This window comes from Falco punctatus (assembly GCF_963210335.1).
Source record: "Falco punctatus genome assembly, chromosome: 1".
NCBI classification, from domain to species: domain Eukaryota; kingdom Metazoa; phylum Chordata; class Aves; order Falconiformes; family Falconidae; genus Falco; species Falco punctatus.
Genome location: NC_137580.1, coordinates 13,878,436 through 13,896,256, shown reverse-complemented (window position 1 = coordinate 13,896,256; position 17,821 = coordinate 13,878,436). Strand labels below are relative to the sequence as shown.

Here is a 17,821-nt window from a genome sequence, read left to right as displayed (position 1 = left end):
TTTAAAGCTTGAGCACTGTGGCTGAAAAATGGATAACTGTACATCTTTAGGTAGTTGACCATTTAGCACTTTGTTTTGTTTCATACAGCACCTTAAAAGCAATGGGAGTCCTACCTTGTTGGTCTTGCCTAAAAAAGTTCTTAAATCACTCAATCCATCAGTTTACAGAAATGTTGAATATGATGTTTGGCTCCAGTCCAAATGGGGTAAGTAACTGAATACTTAAAAGTTGCAGTTTTTGCAAGCTGATGTATAAAGTGAATCCCTCTTGCAGAACAGTGGTGCAAATGGCAGTTTGGGTTTAGGCAGAAGTCTTCCTCACATGGGTCGATGCACAGATTTAAGGCCTGAACTTGTGGTTTGCATTTTCACTGCATCAAGAAAGTATCTCTGTTGGTGTATTTAAACTAACAGTATATTACTGCTAATGTGTTTACAGATCAGCAAAAACAAGATTTCTCTATTGCTGCTGGCATGCAGTACTCAGTTGGAGATAAATGTAAAGTAAGTTCAATTACAGTTTATAGAGACATTAACGTTTTGCTCAAGATGCTGATTTCCTCTCCTTGTTAAGCAAATAATATTTAGAAAGTAGCAACTATATATCAATATAGTTATGTCTTCAACTGAGCATATGCTTATTATATAATTGATGGTGGTGTTCGTGACTTTCCAGCACACATGTAGAAAAGGTGTGTAATAGAACATCTCATTAGTGCAATATTACCGCATTAAAAAGCGTGGTGATTCTTCCTCTTGAACTATTCAAAGTGTTAGACAATTGCTCTTTAAATTCTATTAAAACTTGCAGTAAGTATCAGTGCTTAAGAAGAAATAAGATTTTTCCATTTAGCATTTGCATTTTAGATTAAACGCCTTATATGTGTTAACTGAACTGGTGATACTTGGCTAAATATAGTTCTTTCTAGGACATTTGACCATCTATTAAAATTATTAATGTTGAAGTGAAAATACTCAATTAGGTTTATCATGCAGCATGGGGGCTCTTTGTACTTCTAATTCCATTACACTAGTGAAAGCATAGTAAATAAATTGCAGGAAAAACACATTTCTAAACTTCAGGGAAAAAAAACCCAACACAAACAAACGAAAAAAAGGCAGCCCTCTCCGCCCCCAAATGACAAACCTGCAAAAGCCCACAGAAAACAAACAGAAAAGCCTAATGTAGAGTTTATTATTTATTGTGTAATAGTACTGGCTTAAAACTTGTATTTAAGGCCCTAAGGCTGTCTTGTGTAGTATTTACTACAGGGTACAGATATTATTAGTAGAAAAAACTCTGGTAATTAACATACATATAAAATTTGACAGCAAGAGTATGCGGCAAGGCAGTAAATACATGGCATAAAAAGACTGGAAGGGAAGATGAAGTAAATAGTGAAAAGTGGAGTTGACCAAATTAATACAACTGGAAAGCCAAATGTTGTAGCTGAATGTTATGAAATTTATATTTAATGGAAGAATTTTAAGGACACAATGTCAGTCAGACAAGTAACAGTGATGATCATGTCTGAACAACTGTTTTTGGTTGTTTTAAACATTCTGAATAGTAACTTCAGAAGTAATTGGTGCTCCTTATGTGCTTAACTAAACTGGATTTCACTGAGTTCTTTTAATGAATTTTTAACAAGGGAAAGTTTTGGGTTTTATTCTGAGAGAAAGATGTTTTCAGTAAAGCTGAAATCCCTTGATACCCTGATTACTTCAACTTTCTCGTATAGTTTTGAAAGCGGAATTTCATAAACTGGTATTACCCAGCAAGCTTTCTGGATTTTTCTGTTGTTTTTTGACAGTATTTGTATTTCTTTTTGAAGAAGCAATATGGATTGAAGATATGGTTTTGGCACATTTACTGAATTAAGTGATGTTTATTTCTCTGTTCTTCTGTTGCCCAAAGTAAAAGTTCTCATTACTGATATTCTAGTTATGTCCTCTGATTGTACTATTTGACGCTTATGTGCGGTTTTTCTTTTTCTTTGTAGGTGCGCTTAGACCATAATGGGAAATTTTATAATGCTCATATTCAAGAAGTTTGTTCAGAGAATGGGCCAGTTGTTGTATTTGTAGAAGAGCTTGGAGCAAAGTAAGGGCTTAATCTCTTTTGGAGAAAAGATTGCCAAACTGAACACTGGGCATGGCAGCATTACTTTACTTCAGAGTTAATTTCAGCCCCTGAAGTATACCTACTGAACTTGAAGCAGTACTGTGACAAAATTGTTAAGAAAATGACACACTAAATGAAAAAAAGGGGGTGGGTGGTTGTTTCTGCATTGATTGTCGATTCAGACTTTTTTTTTCTTTAGTGCTAAGTAGCCTGGATATTACTTGCAGAGGACACTAGTAAGTACATTATTGTTAGAATTTTTTTGTGCCAAGATTCAATTCTAAACAGATTGACACCATCCTAATTACAAAGCACAACAAGCAACACTTTAATTAGATGTTAGATTTGTGACAAGCTTTTCATATTGAAAGGTCCATCACAGCACCTAGTTTCTCTGTCGGTTGAGTAGCTCTACCTGTTTTCATACGGAGTGCCAATTTTCTGTTTAGGTCAGTGTCACGTTTGCCCTGTGCTGGGACTGTTAAAAGGTGTTGTTGGGGATTGCAGTGTGGTTTTTTGTGCTGTTGGTTGGCTGGGTGTTTTTGTTGTTTTCAGAGGTGGCAGTGGTGGCGGTTTTCATTGTGGGGGGTGGTGTGTTTTGTTTTTTGGTTTGGTTTTTTTTTTCCAGGAGGTGGGCATGGGTGCAGTTTGAGACCTGTTTTTGAGCTCTGCTGTAAGTTCTGTAACTCTTCTGGAGCAAAAAAAACCCAAAGTTGTGTAGTTTGGGAAGAGGAAACACTTTCAGTCAGAGTGAATGAGGGAAGGAGAAAGGTGCCCATTAATCTCATCAGACCTCCTTTTGTTAAAGTAAATAATAAATAAATTGTCTTGCACTTTGTTCCTTTTTTAAATTGAGATTTAATCTGATTGGAACTGTGTATTATAGATTTGAATGTCTTCCTTTCAAATAACGTAAAGTTGTTTGGACATCCTACAGCATCCTCAATTAAAACAGCAGTAATTGCTCTGGTATATAAACGACCAATATAATGTTTTTCAATCTTGACATCTATTGCAGTGTTTGTGGTAATTTTGCCTGAGTCTGTTGCTTTTCTGTCTGCCCTGAATACGTTGTAATACTTGCTTCACAAATGATTGATCATTCTTTACCATATAGGCTTGTATCAACTTGTCAGAGAGTTTTATTTATAAAAAGGGGAAAAAAAAGAAAAGGTTTGTTTTTCTGCATGTCGCTTGAGTGTAATCATAAAGAGCAAAGACTTTGCAATGCTCTCAAAAACTGAAAGATCCACCAGTCTTAGTAAACATGTAGTATTAATTTATGTAAGCCCCAGTCTGGTCTTTAATATAATTTTTTCTCCATAATTCCTTGTTTTGTAGGCATGCTGTCTCACTGAAGAGCCTTAAACCTCTTCCACAGGCCTCTCCTATGGAGGGCTGGAACACTGTGCCAGGGAAGAAGATGAAAAAGTTTTTCCCAACATGGGGTCAGAATGCTCAGCCCGGTAGGATTGTACCTGTCTTTGTGTGGCAGAATCCTTATTGTCAGACATTTTGTCCCAAAGAGCTTAAAAAATTATTTAAAAAAACGTATCTGTTTTCACTTCTTTATTACAGATGCAGATTGCAGAGGGCCAAAGAATCAGAGCAAGTCAATAAAGCCCCAGTCAGCACTACCTCCTCGACTTCAGCATACTGTGGGAACCAGGCAGCATCAGTTCTTAGGTTCTGGACCCCAACCTTATCAGACCTCAACTGAGCAAAAAGCTCCATGCAGGAATCCTTCCCAAACTGTAAGGTAAAACTGCAAATAACATCCTCCTTATCTTGAACTCTGGCTGAGCTTCTTGAAGCCCAAGTGTCTGCTTCAGATGCTTCCAACATGCTCTTTTGAAATATGTTGCCGTTAAATTCTTCAGCGGTGTTCCAGATCCTTAAGAATACACACAAGCACAGGAAAAATAATTCTTTTTTTTTAATTTTATTTTAAAATCTTTTTCAAAATTGCTATCATCGTGAGATCCACTTTTTTTCTTGCATGGCAGCATCTTCCCTGCAAGAAAACTACCAAACCTGCAGTTTCTTATTGGAAAGTGGTTGTGTTGGGGGTGTGTGTGTGGTTTTTTTGTTTTCTTTTTTTTCCTAGTTGGGGCTGAGGTAATGTTGCATGTAGTTCTTGGGCATGGCTAAGATCTTCCCTCAGCTTCTGCAAAACCTGTCATAGAGAGGACTCTTTCATGTTATTACTGATCGCTTGAAGGAGTATAAGAACGGCATTTTGCCTGCATTTGTCGGTAGTGATTTTTTAATTGACTGGGCTGCTACAGCAGATTTTTTTCATCATCGTTGCTACTGTTCTGTCCTATCTAAAAGACTATTCCGTACTTGGTTACAAACCCAAACTCTTCATGGTCTGTTCTGTCACTCTTCTGTATCGTAACTCCTCGTGGAATAAATGGGGCTGGGGTGTCTTTGGAGTCTGCCACATACAATATTCTAAGGGCGTTTTTCTTCCACCTTTAACCTAAATAGATGAGTATCCCAAGATGTTTAGCTAAGTAATTAAGAAAGCCAAAACAAGTGACGTTATTTTTGTGTGGCAATACTTCAGACATGGAAAACTAATGCATTTTCCCTTTTGTTGTTGTATTTACAGAAATCTTCCTCAACTGTCTCTTACATGTTTATATGTAGCATGTGGGGGCGTGGTCAGTTCTCAGTTTGCACAGAAATGTATTAGATCACTTGATGTAGGAATTGGTTTTTTAAACTGTGATTTAATAATTACCGTTTGTTAGAAAGTCTTTCAAAATTGTATTGAACTGAATAAATAATAGACAAAATCTGTTCTTTCTCTTTCTTAAACTTTATGTGTGTGGGTAACTTGCAGTAGGCAGAAAGGGATCTGGTATATGTGGAATCACATAAGCAGTGCTGTATAATTATCTTTTCTTCCATCTAAACAATGGCTTTGTGTTGTGTTTGATACCGGTGAATTTCTTAGTCAAAGTGATCCCATTTCATTTTTCCCTTTATAGAAAACCAGACCGGGAGAGAACTGAGGATCTGAACCATGGCAGCAGAGATTGTAACTACTTTGGCTTATCTCCAGAGGAACGCAGGGAGAGACAGGCTATAGAAGAGTCTCGTTCGCTTTATGAGATACAGCAGAGGGATGAGCAAGCTTTTCCTGCTCTTTCCAGTGTATGCTTTTTTCATTGTAATTAATAGTGCATTTTTCATACTTGCCCATGAACCTTTAATTAGCAATTGTTATTTTGCTGTCCGTGCATTACAGTACAATTTGGAAGTTAAGGATGTTTTCTTTACTCTCACTTTCTACATAGAAGTACGCAAATCTACAACACTTTGTGTAGTCAAGATAAGACACATACGTACTAATTTCCCTGGGAATAGTTGGTGTGCGCCATACATGGTTCTTTAGGCATGTAAATACAGTAGACACATGAGCTTCTGAAAGCTGTGGGTATTTTTCTTCATGTTCCTTCTGTTTTTGGAGAGCTCTGTGCTCCCTTACAGTTACTCAGATGTTGTCTTTTTCTTGTATGGTGGGATCAGGCTTCAAGGTGAAGAACTTGCTCTGAAGTACAGTTTAATTTAGCTGAGAAATAGCTCAGTAAAATGGCATTGCGGCGCTTGAATTAGTAGCGGAGGTGACTAGTTGATTGTTTCTGATTTGGTTTGCATAAAACCTGTTGTATTTGTCAGTGACTCTTCTTTTTAGCCTGAGAACTTGCCTGGTGTCATAAGTAATACAAATTCTTTGTCAGCCTTTCCCTTTTTCTGTCGTGGAGCTGAGCTGGCTTTAGTGGACTTGTCTATGTCTGAGGGAAGAAGGTAGCCTTTATATTTTGAGAGATTATTTTATTGATGCAGTTTTTGAAGAAAGTGGGTTGGAGTCTCAGTACACCCAGGGAGTGAGCAGGTCCTAGGGGTAAAAAGGGCTGCTGTCTACCAAGGTTTGTTCTAGAGATATGGGGGGCTTTTGGGATTTAAATCTGAGGGCAAACCGAAACAAAAACCAGGCTGAGAGAATGCGTAGGTGAAAGATGGGCCTTAAATATCTCTTGCTTTGTGGAAGTGACATTCTGTGCTATATCTTTCAGTTCTTGAGCAGTAGTAACGTGGTGTCATTGAGAAGAAATGAACAGCTCTTTTGCACTGCCAAGAGCAGACTAAGTCTGAAGCCTAACGGGCGGTGGTTGCTCTCTTTGTGAGCTGTGGTTAACAGAACAGTATGCTGTATTTGCTCACCTGAAGGAGGAGGATGTGGTTTTAAAGCTATACTATCTTGAGTGAAGTGGGTTTTGTTTGTCATGTAAACTAATGACATGAATGCTTTTAAAGGACACTGCAAAATTTAGCAATGAATGAAAGAGTGGATGAATCTGATACTTACCATGACTGTTCCCCCCCTCCCTTTCTGCCTATCACGGGTATTATGTGTCATGAAGGCATAATAGTGTCATATCAGATGATGGCAAAGTATTATCTCACTTATATAAAGTCATATTTCTGCTTTTCTAAACTTTTTTAGAATCAGTCTGTCTGTCAGGCTGCAACACAGACTGTGGATAATTTAAACCAGAAAAAGTTCTCAAATAATGAGAGAAGAAACAACAAGTGGGCAGCAGAGGTGGAAGAGCAAAAGGATAAAGGTAAAAATAAATGTTTTTAGATAAAGGCTTTTTTTTGTTTGCTTATTTTTATTACCAGCCTCAGAATTTGTTCAAGACAGGGCATTTGTTCAGGCAACGAGGGGGAAATTATCGTTAAGTAATAGTGCCAGACTAAGCTAGGCTGAAGGTAGCAAAGGTGTGGTTTGGGAAGAAAGTACATGTTTTCCTGCTTTGAGTGTGGCTGAGAGCAGATTCCTTGCTGGGATTTTTTTAGTACGTGGGAAGAGGTATGAGAGAAATGAAAAGACTATCAGAGCTACCCTAAACTCGATTCTGTAGAAATTCCAATGAGTGTGGCAGAAGGTGCCAGCGGGAGGATGATTAAGAGTGCCTACTGTAGTCGGTTAAGAGGAAACCAGGTAAAAGTATTCAATGTGGTATGGTTAAGAATTAGCATACAGCGGTACAGAAGGAGGGGAGAAGATGGTGTACAGAAGAGTGGAAAACCTCCCCACTTACAGCAGAAAGAGCTGTCACAGAGTCGAAACTTGTCTGGGTTTTCTCCTCCCACCCCCAGTCTGCTGAAAGCTCTAAGCTTTTCTTGATTCTTCTTTTCCTCTTCTGTGAGTAATAGATGAAAGTTGAAGCTGGCTGTCAGGATCTAGTTAGTATATCTCTGCTAAATGCAACTGATACTGTTTGTTTGTTTGTTTTTTGTCCTGTCAGCTTTGCCATAACTAAACATTGACTTTGACCATAGCTTCTTCCACTACTTTTTTTTTTTTCCTTCCTGATTAAAGAAAATCCAGACTCTGTAGCCTCCTCTTAGAAGCTGTTCTTTCCCTCCCTTTTCTTGAAGTTTTTGTTTTCTCATCTCTAACAGCGGAGGCATTGCTGTTGTGTATTCATGGTACTTGTGCTCCTTAGTCTCACATGTTGTAAAAGGAACTGTTCAAGAAGGCCTTACAAGGACTGATGCTACCTATTTTTCATTCTCCGAGCATCTGAAAACTTGTTTCACTTGAAAACTTCCATCAGCAATGCTAAAAAGAATGTTCATGTAGAGAAAGCTCTTAACTACAAGTGTCATGATAGATTTTGCTGAAGTGCATGGCATGTACAGGCTTCCCTGTTTTTTGTGACACTCTGGGTTGCGTTGCCTCTTCTGAAACTAGGTTAAAAATTGGATAGGAATAAACTACTTCCTTCTGAGTATTTAGAGATTCCTGTTCATGCTTGGGGAATTGGCAGTAATTCTTACAATTAATATTGTTACAATTTACATTGTCTAGTTGTGATGGTGCATATACTAGGCTTTTAAAAGGTACCTATCTATTTAGTGGCTACTATTAAACTTATGTGCATTAATTTGATTAACAAGCAGTGGTAACCAGCTTTGAACATAAGCTAGAATGTGAAGAACTTGTACAGCTCTTACTATATGAAGATTATGCCATGACTGTTTTCCAGCACCATCTCCCCCCAACAAGTGTTTGCTGGTGCTTGAGAAATTAAACTCTTTCTGCATCAGTCTGAAAACTTTGTAGATCTTTTGAACCATTAAAAACCTCCTAAGCTTATCAATCTTTTACTCGGTCTAAAGTAGACAAGACTTTTAAGCTTCTGGTGTCTTAACGCCTGAATATGGAAATGCAGATCAAAACATTTTCACTTTAAGCAAAGCACAAACTTTCTTTTTCACTAGGAGGGACTTAGGATGAATGATATGTGTTTAAAGAGACAGCTATGTTTCTTTCCTGCTTCCCTCAAGCATCAGTGAAATGGTTAACAAGCATCAGTAAAGAACTCCTGTGGAGCTTTGAAAACTGGGTTTGAAGTAGTAGCTCTGTTACTGCCCTAACAACTGTTTGTTTTAGGATGCTTTGATCTTTGATAAAAATTTAAGTTTTCTGAAGTAATATGTGCTGAGGTAGGTTTTGTTTTGAAGATTTAACTTTAGAAAGACAAACTTTTAACTGGCTTAAGTTGTGATAGCCATAAATGGTGTAATGGTTCATTTACTAGGTTATGTCTTGGTGTTACAGAGTCAAATTCCAGGCAGATCCACTTAAGTCAGAAGCTTGAGCCAAATTCATCTGAGGTAATCTTAAAGAAAAGACCAAATTTTTTCTTAATGTTATTGCTTCTCTGATACATGATTAGCAGAGCAATAGCTGCCTTTAGAGCTGTGATTGCTGCTGCTGCTTTACAGCTTTTAGTGAAATACTTCTAAGGTTGGAGGCTTGTATTGCTGTCAGCTTTCCTCAGCCCCTGTAATCCATACTTATAGTCTTTCTCTGCAACCTGAGTTCTCAAATCCGGGCTATCGAGAGCACTTGTGAATCTGGATTTGTAACTGCTTAGTACAGTCCATATGTTCAGTATAATGGGACCAGAGAAGATTTGATGTTTACTAATAGCTGCTGTGCTAACAGACCATGGTCTCTGAAGTTCAGTGGAGATTTGTGGCCTCTTGTTGGCTTTTAACCTTTGCTGTCCTTTCAATGAGCAGAATGTTGCGCTAGTTATAATAGTGATTGGGTGCTTAGCCCACTTTGTATGTAGTGTGGTTTAATATCTTTGAATGCCTCTTTGAAAAGTAAATCCGATTGTTAGACTAGCTGTGTCTGTTTCTAACTTTGCTTTAGAAGAATAGTCAAGATGAGAGTTTTCCAAAAGCTTCAGCTCCTTTGGAACAAGTGAAAACAGATTCTCCGATTCTTGCTGAGCAAGTAAGAAATGTTTGTTTGATTTCAAAGTTTTCCAGTCAGGAGACTTCAGACAAAGGGGAACTTCATCACAGCCACGTATGTATTATAATACTGGCTTTTAATTACATAGTCATTTTTATGGCGATAATGCTGAAATTTTGTATTTACATCTAGGAATCTGTTATGTCTAACATAAAGAATTTAAAAGAACAACACTTCCTAGAAAAGTAAAAGTATATCCTTTCTCTTCTGAGAGGGGCTACTTCATATCTTTCTGCTAAGAGAGCTGTGATTTTAACTTCTTTACCTTTTGCCTTTTCAGGTTTCTCCAAGGTTATTGGTAATCATTTGTGAGGGTGGCTTTTCTTTTGGATGGGAGAAATTAAATGTAATGCTTGTGGAGGTGGTTATAACACTTCTGGCTGTCATGGTACAGGCATGTTCTGGGTAGAGCTCGGTGCAGAGTTCTTCAGTGATGTGTAACGTACCTCAGACATCTCTTGCGTATGCAGCCTGATGTGTTAGTAGCTGATATTTTGCTGTGGTGGTGGTCAATAGTCTGGGTAATACCGAGTCATCGAGCCTTTGTTGGTGGAAGTCAGACACATGAAGGGTCACCAGCAATGGTGATTTAGAATAACGTTGTGTTATCTCTTTGTTTTTATAGAACCTGACAGACTGCTTACCAAGCCTAACTCCAACACCCTCACCAGTCTTTTCTGAGATGCATTTACCTCCAGCAGTGCCTTCAGTACCAGCCATTGTGCCAGCTTGGCCAAGTGAGCCAACAGCCTATGGACCAGCAGGTTTGAAGAAATATTAACATAAATGAGAAACCACTAGCCCTGAAAAATACTTTAACTGTCTTGCTAAATTGAAGGTACTTCCAGGAGCCGCAGTTTCCTGCAACTTTGCATTCCACAAGGCAGTCATTTATAGGGATATAGTTTCTCACTGCTGAAAGCTAGTGAGAGTTGTAGGAGTTCTAGTATATCTTTGATTGGCCCATATGTGTAGTTTGCTTTACTCCCTACCTGAAGTTGGAAGAGGGATGCGTACTCGATTCTCTTGTTTTTCTCCTGAGTGGGATAGTGTTGAGTTTTGAGGGGGCTTACTCAGAGGATCTGCTTGAAGTGTAGCACACTGTCAGCACATAGAAGCTTGATTATGTGTTTGTGCTCTGTGTACCATGTAATATTAAAGCCCCTTGATTTACTAAGGACGGTCTGGTATGTCTGGAACTAATGAGATCCATTTGGACCTGAGCTGCAAAGCCAGTATAATGTTTTTTCTGTGCTACATGTATCTTCTGGTACGTGGAATTATTTTTGATTCAATATTGCTCATTGGATCAGGTGCTGCATATTTTTTGTCCTGCTGTTGGGTTTCTGTACAAGAACTAGCTTTCAAATCTGCTTACTATGTTCAGATGATACAGTAATAATCCTCTCATAGTTGACCGCACCTGTGGCAGAAGATGCGTAGCCCATGTAATGGAAGCTCAGATGGAGGGTTGATTGTAAATGCCTGGTTGGAATGAGAACTGCAGAGATTTACACATAACTTACCAGTTCCCCCCTTTTTTTTCCCCTTCCTATTTCCTTCTGGTATTAATAATTCTAAAAATAAATATGGGAATGCTTTATCATTTCAGGAAAGCTTAACTGTTTTACTCTTTCTGAAAATTATTCTCTGCATTTAGCCATGTCTTTTTTTTTGTTTGTAACTTCCCGACTCAAGGATATTCTATGTCTTCCTGAATACCGGTGGTTGGTTTTTTCTCCCTTCTGTCTTTTGAAACTTGCTTTCCTGCTGTCACTTTCTTTTGTGATAGTACATAGTTGATGTGTTTCTTTCCCATAGGTATTCCAGCCCAAATACCTGCTTCTTCATTGATGCCAGCCCCAGCAACGGGACCTGACTCTATTGTATCACAGGCTCAGGTAACATCTGCTCCAGTTGCTGGAGTTCCTGTGTCGCTGCAAGCAGTTAACCAGCCTTTAATGCCTTTGCCTCAGACTCTGAATCCTTATCAGGATCCACTATACCCTGGATTCCCTTTTACTGAAAAGGGAGAAAGAGCCGTTGCACCCTCTTACTCCCTGTGCAATACTGGGGAAGACTTACCTAAAGGTGAGAAACTAGAAGCGGGGTCGGGTTTTATACCATTTTTCCTAATAGGTTTTCTTCTCTTTAAATGTAGGTTAGGACAGCTTCATTGATCCTGTTGTTAGTCTATGTCAAAAGAACTAATTGTTGTCATTCCATGATGTAAGGTGTGGGAGGGATTATTGAATAGAGTTTTAACTTCTTAGTTTGCATTGCTACCATTGTGATTATTTTGTGTGGTTACATCTGGAAATTGGATATGATCATTTTGTGGCTTAGCTTGACCCATCATAACTTGAGGTTTTGTGAATGTAAAGGATTCTTTTACTCTGGGGAACTGCTTTCTTTTTACAGTAACAGGTTTTCTCTTGTAATCAAAAGCTTGGAAGTTGTTGAGCATTTCCTCTCTGGTCTGGGATATAGGTTTTGGCATACTACAAATATGGAATATGCCCATAAAGAACATACCGTGTCTGACCGTGCAGTGGTGTTTTACTGAACTGTTTCTTTACAAACGAGAAGTTCAGTTCCACAAACTGTTAAAACTGAAATGTAAACTGTGGTTGCGCTCTAGATACCTTAACTGTGGCAAGCACCCACCACCTCCAGTCAATCAGACATGCAAGCAGCAGCTTAATACCAGTGTTCCTCTACTGAAATGGAACTTTCTGCAGAGACTAGTTTTTGGATCAGATGAAGTGTAATATTTTAGGTCTTCATAGATCTTTTTCTGTTGTTTGTTTTTTGTTTTTTTTTTCCCAGATAAGAATATTCTTAGATTTTTCTTCAATCTCGGTGTGAAGGTAACTCTTCAAACTTATTTATGTTTTTGTGTGTGTGGTACCATAAAATTTGCTTGTGTTTGGTAGCACTTAGAGTGCAGGCGTTTGATTGCTGGAGCTGTACGCTTCACTTTCAAATTTGAAATACTTTCTTCTTTTGTCTTCTGTTAACTGGGTTCCCAGCAGTGGTCCACACTGCAGTTCAAGTTCACAGAAATAAATTTTATCTCAACAGTGATAGTGAGAACTATTGGCTTACAGCTGTGGCTATACAGTCAACAGATTGTGCTTTACAAATGCACAGGTAAGCCATTGTGAGTTTGAAGATGTATTTGTTCAGAAGCAGGGTATAATAAAAAGACCCTCAGACTTTGACCACGTCCATGTACAGGCAAAGCCATTGCAGTACAAATATCTAGTATGTCTTTCCCTGTGGATGCTCCCTTAAGTAACCTGCATGTTTCTCCTTTCTGCTGAGGTTAAGGACAACAGTATTTTACTTTTAGCCTTCCAAATAATTACAATAATAGTCGATGTGTTTATGTGGTGCAAATCTGTGTGGTTAGGGAAGAGGCTTATCCAAAATAGCAACGTTTCCTATTTCTCGGTAAGGACTAGGGTTTTTTTTGCTTAGTTTCTCCCTTCTTCTCTTACTCCTGTCAGGTAAGCTACTTTGGAAGAGGTGCTGAATGCTCTGAGGCTTATTCCACATGACTTTGAACCCAGAAGTAATGATTTTCTTTGGTGTCTGTGCATGGGAAAGAGGGAATGTTCAGCACAACTTACAAAGTAAACTTAGATTAATAACTGTGTGCCTAATACAAGTCTCTTTGCTTAATAGAAATTCCATAAGCCAGAAATAAGCATCACTGAAATATATTTAAACAGCAGTTATTTCATCAGCCTACATACGTTTGGGACTCTCCTTACAGAGATGGTACCGAAAATGGTACTTTGCATTTTTTGGGATGTAGTCTGTCACTTTGGTGCTTCAGCACCATCTACTGGTCCAAGTACCGCGTTGGAGTAGTTGTGCTCCTCACTGGTGACCAGGCAGCGTGGTAGACCTGGGAACTACGTTTTGCATTACCCTGTCCGCTGCCTTGGTCCCGGGTCCTGCCGTGCTGTTACACCCTTCCAGCTGCTCGTGCAGGGTGAACCAACTGGTTCCTGCTGAGAGGCAGACGGGGTGGGCGTGCCAGGGTGGGTTTGCTCCAGGAACCGTTAGTACAACTGTGCCAGCTGTTGGGCTCTGCTCTCTACCTACATCAGTGTGTTAAGACAACCTCGTGCCTCCCGCAGCCTTACGTGGTGTTCTGTATGGCCTGTAATAGGTATAATATTTGGCACTTTGTATTATGCAATCATCCTACAATGTAGCTCTTGGGCCAGTTGCTAGGTACCATAGTACAAACACAAAGGCTGCCTTCATAAACTGAGCAATGTGACTGTAAGCCATTGTGCGCTAGTTAGCTACTGTGGAAGCAGAGGAAAGGTGTTGCGTTAAAGGGGAATGGAGGCAGGACTTCAGGATTGTGAACGTAGCTTGTGTTCACTAACAGCACAGAAAAGGTTGCTGCGGAAAATGCTGTGCGTCCATTGCGTGACTCTCACCGGTAGCTGGAAGTGTGTTGTATTTTCTAAAGAAACCTATCCCCCTGCTTTATGAAAGGTCTTTTAAGAAAGCTGGTCTGTGGGTTGTGTGTGTACACATGGATTTTAGTCTTTACAGATTGTCCTTGGGGAAATAATATTAACTCCAGGTCTCAGTGTAGTATTTTTTTTTCTTTTCCCCCTTTTTTTTTTCTTTTTTTCTGCTGGTTTGGTGTGGGTTTTTTGAGGTGAAAATGCGTGCATGGTGTGACTTGTTTGGATTGTTTATCCATTAGAATTTTGAGAAGTGAGCTAGTAGAGTAAATTGCTGATGAATAATTGTGATTCTGGAAAATGAATTTGAAATGTGTCTCTTCAAATGCGTAGCTAAAGCTTGACTTAATAACAAGTGTTTATATAGAAATTGTTACTAAGGTAATTTGGTTTTCTTACTGGTCATAACTTGCCCATTTCAACTGCATTTGGAAGGAAAACAAAACAAGAGCATCATCCTGGGGCCTAGCTATTTAGAACTGAAGGCAGTCACTGTAAAAAAAAAAAAAAAATTGAAAATAAAATTGACCTTTACTTCCTGTAACTGTTTCAAAATGGTAAATGACCTGTATGTCTGTCTGAACAGTCAAAAGACCAATCACTGTTGTGTGTGTTTGTTTTTTTGCTTTTTTTTCCCCTCCCCGCCTCCCCTCATCTTGCAGGCATACAGTTGTCCCATGTGGGCACCGCATTCTTACTTGTACCCCCTGCACCAGGCCTACTTAGCTGCTTGTAGAATGTACCCAAACATGTCCCTTCCTGTGTATCCGCACAACGCCTGGTTCCAGGAGGCTCCGCCGACGCAGATTGAAAATGAAACTGCACGAACAAACAGGCACTTTCCTGTTCAGAGCGAGGCCAGATCCAGTGGTCAAATCCCCCAGGTTGATAGTAGATCTCCATCACTGCCCTTGATTATACCGACAGCTCATGTGTCAGAAAGTCAAGGACAGGTCTGTGTAGAACCAGAGAATGCAGTGCAAGCGCTTCATGCAAACTATGAGGAGTCCCTGAGAGGGAAAAATATGTTCCCACAGCCACCCTTTGGACACAATCACTTTCTAGGAGCTGTTCCAATAGCATCTCCTTTCTTTCCTCACTTCTGGTATGGGTACCCAGTTCAGGGTTTCATTGAAAATTCAGTAGCAAGACCAAATGTTGTCATCTCACCCGAGGACAAAGAAGCAACAGCTAGCACCTCTGCAAGCATGTATGTGGCTAAAGAATGCAGCCCTCCTGTTCCTGTTGTAAACTCTGTGGAACAGCTTCAGAAGACTCACAGCAGCAGCAGCTCAAACACTGTACCATTCCCTGTGGCAGGTGGAAGCAGTGAATGCAGCGCCCCAAAAGAAACTTCGGCTAGGGCACCTCAGCTGGAGCAAACTTGTCCTTCGGCTTCTCCTGCTAAGCAAAAACCAGCTGGGCAGCAAAATCGTTCTCTGCAGATGCAGGGGACTGAGAGGCAGCAAACAGCAGCGCCCAATACTCCGCCGCTGTCGGCAGAACCATCAAAAAACGAACTAAAAAATAGCATTCCCGGTCGTAAGGAGAAGACTGATAAAGGTAGAGATTCCAAGGGTGCTGGCAATCTGCAGACAGAAAGCAGGGCACAGAGAACGAGGGAAGAGAGCTCTGAAGATGAGAGTGAAGTTTCAGATATGCTGAGAAGCGGTAGATCCAAACAGTTTTATAACCAGACTTATGGAGGCAGAAGGCCTAGACTTGAGTGGGGTTATTCCAGCAGGGGAGGATACCAGTTCCAAAGAACCGAGGAAGCCTGGAAAGGACCCCCCAGCAGAAGCAGAGATGATGGCTACCAGTATCAGCGAAACTTTAGAGGAAGGCCATACAGGAATGACAGGAGAAGGGCAGCACTGGGAGATAATCAGAGAGGGCATCAAGCATAGAATGAATGGATAATAGAAGACTTTAAAATACAAGAAGTAATTGGAAGTAGCAGTTTAAAAATCTTAATCTTTGTTTTTAGTGAAGTTCAAGGATATGTTTTAACTTCTGGTGAGTAAAGACAAGGAGGATGTGAACTCCTAGCATATGTTTTTGGGGGGATTATTGTTTGGCTTAGTGTTTTTTCCTCAATGTCAAATTAGAAAAAAAAAAATAGGTTTAGTGTTTGAGAATTATTTTTTTCCCCACAAAGGTTTGAGTTTGTGTTAGAGGATGGATATGTATGTTTACTAGAGTGAGAAATTATAGCATTTGACGTGTTCTAGATTCTAAAATTGATAGTAACATTGCACCAAATATAACTGTATATTTTATCATACAATGCCTTAGCTCTGAACTGAGCTAAAGGAATTCTCAGCCTACTGCACTGTTGTCTTTGATATGCTTCCAACCCAAAGGCCTTTCATCTCAAAAAAAAAAAAAAAAAAATCTGTCAAACTTGAATGTTTCTCTTCAGTGTGTTACACGTACGGCAGCCAGCTAACCCTGTGTCTTAGGTATGTTGTATATAGTTCTTTTCATATTCATAGGGTATATTTTTGAATTTTAAAAAGCATTTATTTGTTGAAATCAAAATCAGAAGACAAGCAGTCAAGAATAGCTGTGTATAAATTGGTAAGAATGGCTGTTTCCACCAAGAATTCTTAATACTGGTGTGACTAGAATGGTGCCTATGCCAACTGAATTACAAAGACAATAAAAATGTAGATGCTATGCATTTCCAAAATAATTCTGCATCTGTTATAATAGCAGAAGTTTTTTTAATGCCACTTTAACACTAATGCACTGACAAATCCTAGATATTTTGTGAGGAGAGATGCATAAAGTACATGTTACGTGTTTTTAAGTTTGTATGATGGAGCTACTGTTCAGTATTCTTTTGTTGTTGCACTGTTGATGCAAAGTTTGTTTTGCATGTACAACTCCTTGCTGGAACTACTTTTAAAAAAGCAAGATGGAGAGTCTCGGTGTGCTCTGCTCTTCCCTACAATTCAGAAGAAAGTGGCTTCTGCCTTATATTTTTACACTGTGTCAGAGTTCTGATGCTGTTTCTTCTGACCCCGATAATGATCTCCGCAGTGTTCCTGTTGCCTTTGCAGTTTGGATGTTCAGCTGTCCAAACTTGGAGAGTGCAGTGTGCACAGTATTCACTCAGCTCTGTTGCTCTGTAAAATTAACTGTTGTGTATATTTTTATATCTCTGTATATACTAGTATAGGTGATGGTACACTTTCTTTCATGTCTGAGATTGAGGAAACCTGAGTGAGTTATGTGATTTCTTTTCAGACGCATGCCATGTATAAAACCCTACTTAAAATAAATGTTTGTCTTTTCACTTTATTATATTTATGTATTTGAAATCGTTGCAGTGACATGAAATGCATGTTTTGTTTTGATAGAGCCATTTGTAGAGAGCAGCGGAACTATAAACTATAGATAGGCAAGATGCTAACTAAACAGGGATGTAAACTGGATTTCTACTTCATATTCAGAATAGTGGTAGGGGTTGTACTGTGGGTAGCTTTTTTTAAAAATCGAAATAGTTTTCAGTATTCATGATTTTGAAAGAGGCAATCTTTAGTTCTCAACCTGAAAAACCAAGCAAGGAGAGAGGGATTTAATAGTCAATACCATCGTGGTCCTCTGTTTACGTCTGCTACTTACGAAAATCTTAAAGTGTCGTCTTGGCATCTTGGGAGGTTCTAAACAAGTCTAGCTGTAGCCCAAATCTGTCCAGCCGTCACCGAAATAATCATTCGGTACTAGAGCAGGCATTTAATCATGAGCTTTGTTGGGAGAACAAAGGCAGTACATCATCTACAGAAACTTTTGGGAAATAATGGAAAACATAGGCATGGCAGTAACTGGTAGAGCCGTGCT

General features: G+C 39.3%; 1 protein-coding gene across 6 annotated transcripts in view; it reads left to right on the top strand.

Moving 5' to 3' along the window:
• Nucleotides 1-17,281, top strand: part of OTUD4 (OTU deubiquitinase 4) — a 34,548-nt gene extending 17,267 nt beyond the window's left edge. The window contains exons 10-23 of one of the 6 annotated variants that reach the window (XM_080393696.1): nt 89-206; nt 440-504; nt 2,004-2,104; nt 3,467-3,591; nt 3,704-3,884; nt 5,125-5,290; nt 6,645-6,765; nt 8,772-8,827; nt 9,375-9,533; nt 10,105-10,243; nt 11,301-11,380; nt 11,474-11,570; nt 12,309-12,349; nt 14,638-17,281. In XM_080393696.1, the coding sequence (XP_080249822.1) occupies nt 89-206; nt 440-504; nt 2,004-2,104; nt 3,467-3,591; nt 3,704-3,884; nt 5,125-5,290; nt 6,645-6,765; nt 8,772-8,827; nt 9,375-9,533; nt 10,105-10,243; nt 11,301-11,380; nt 11,474-11,570; nt 12,309-12,349; nt 14,638-15,882 (2,694 nt within the window). In that variant the 3' untranslated portion in view covers nt 15,883-17,281. Of the gene's footprint in view, nt 1-88; nt 207-439; nt 505-2,003; nt 2,105-3,466; nt 3,592-3,703; nt 3,885-5,124; nt 5,291-6,644; nt 6,766-8,771; nt 8,828-9,374; nt 9,534-10,104; nt 10,244-11,300; nt 11,571-12,308; nt 12,350-14,637 lie in introns of all 6 variants that reach the window. The other 5 variants (XM_080393694.1, XM_080393692.1, XM_080393695.1 and 2 more) reach the window with 5 other exon arrangements.
• Nucleotides 17,282-17,821: the final 540 nt, after the last annotated feature.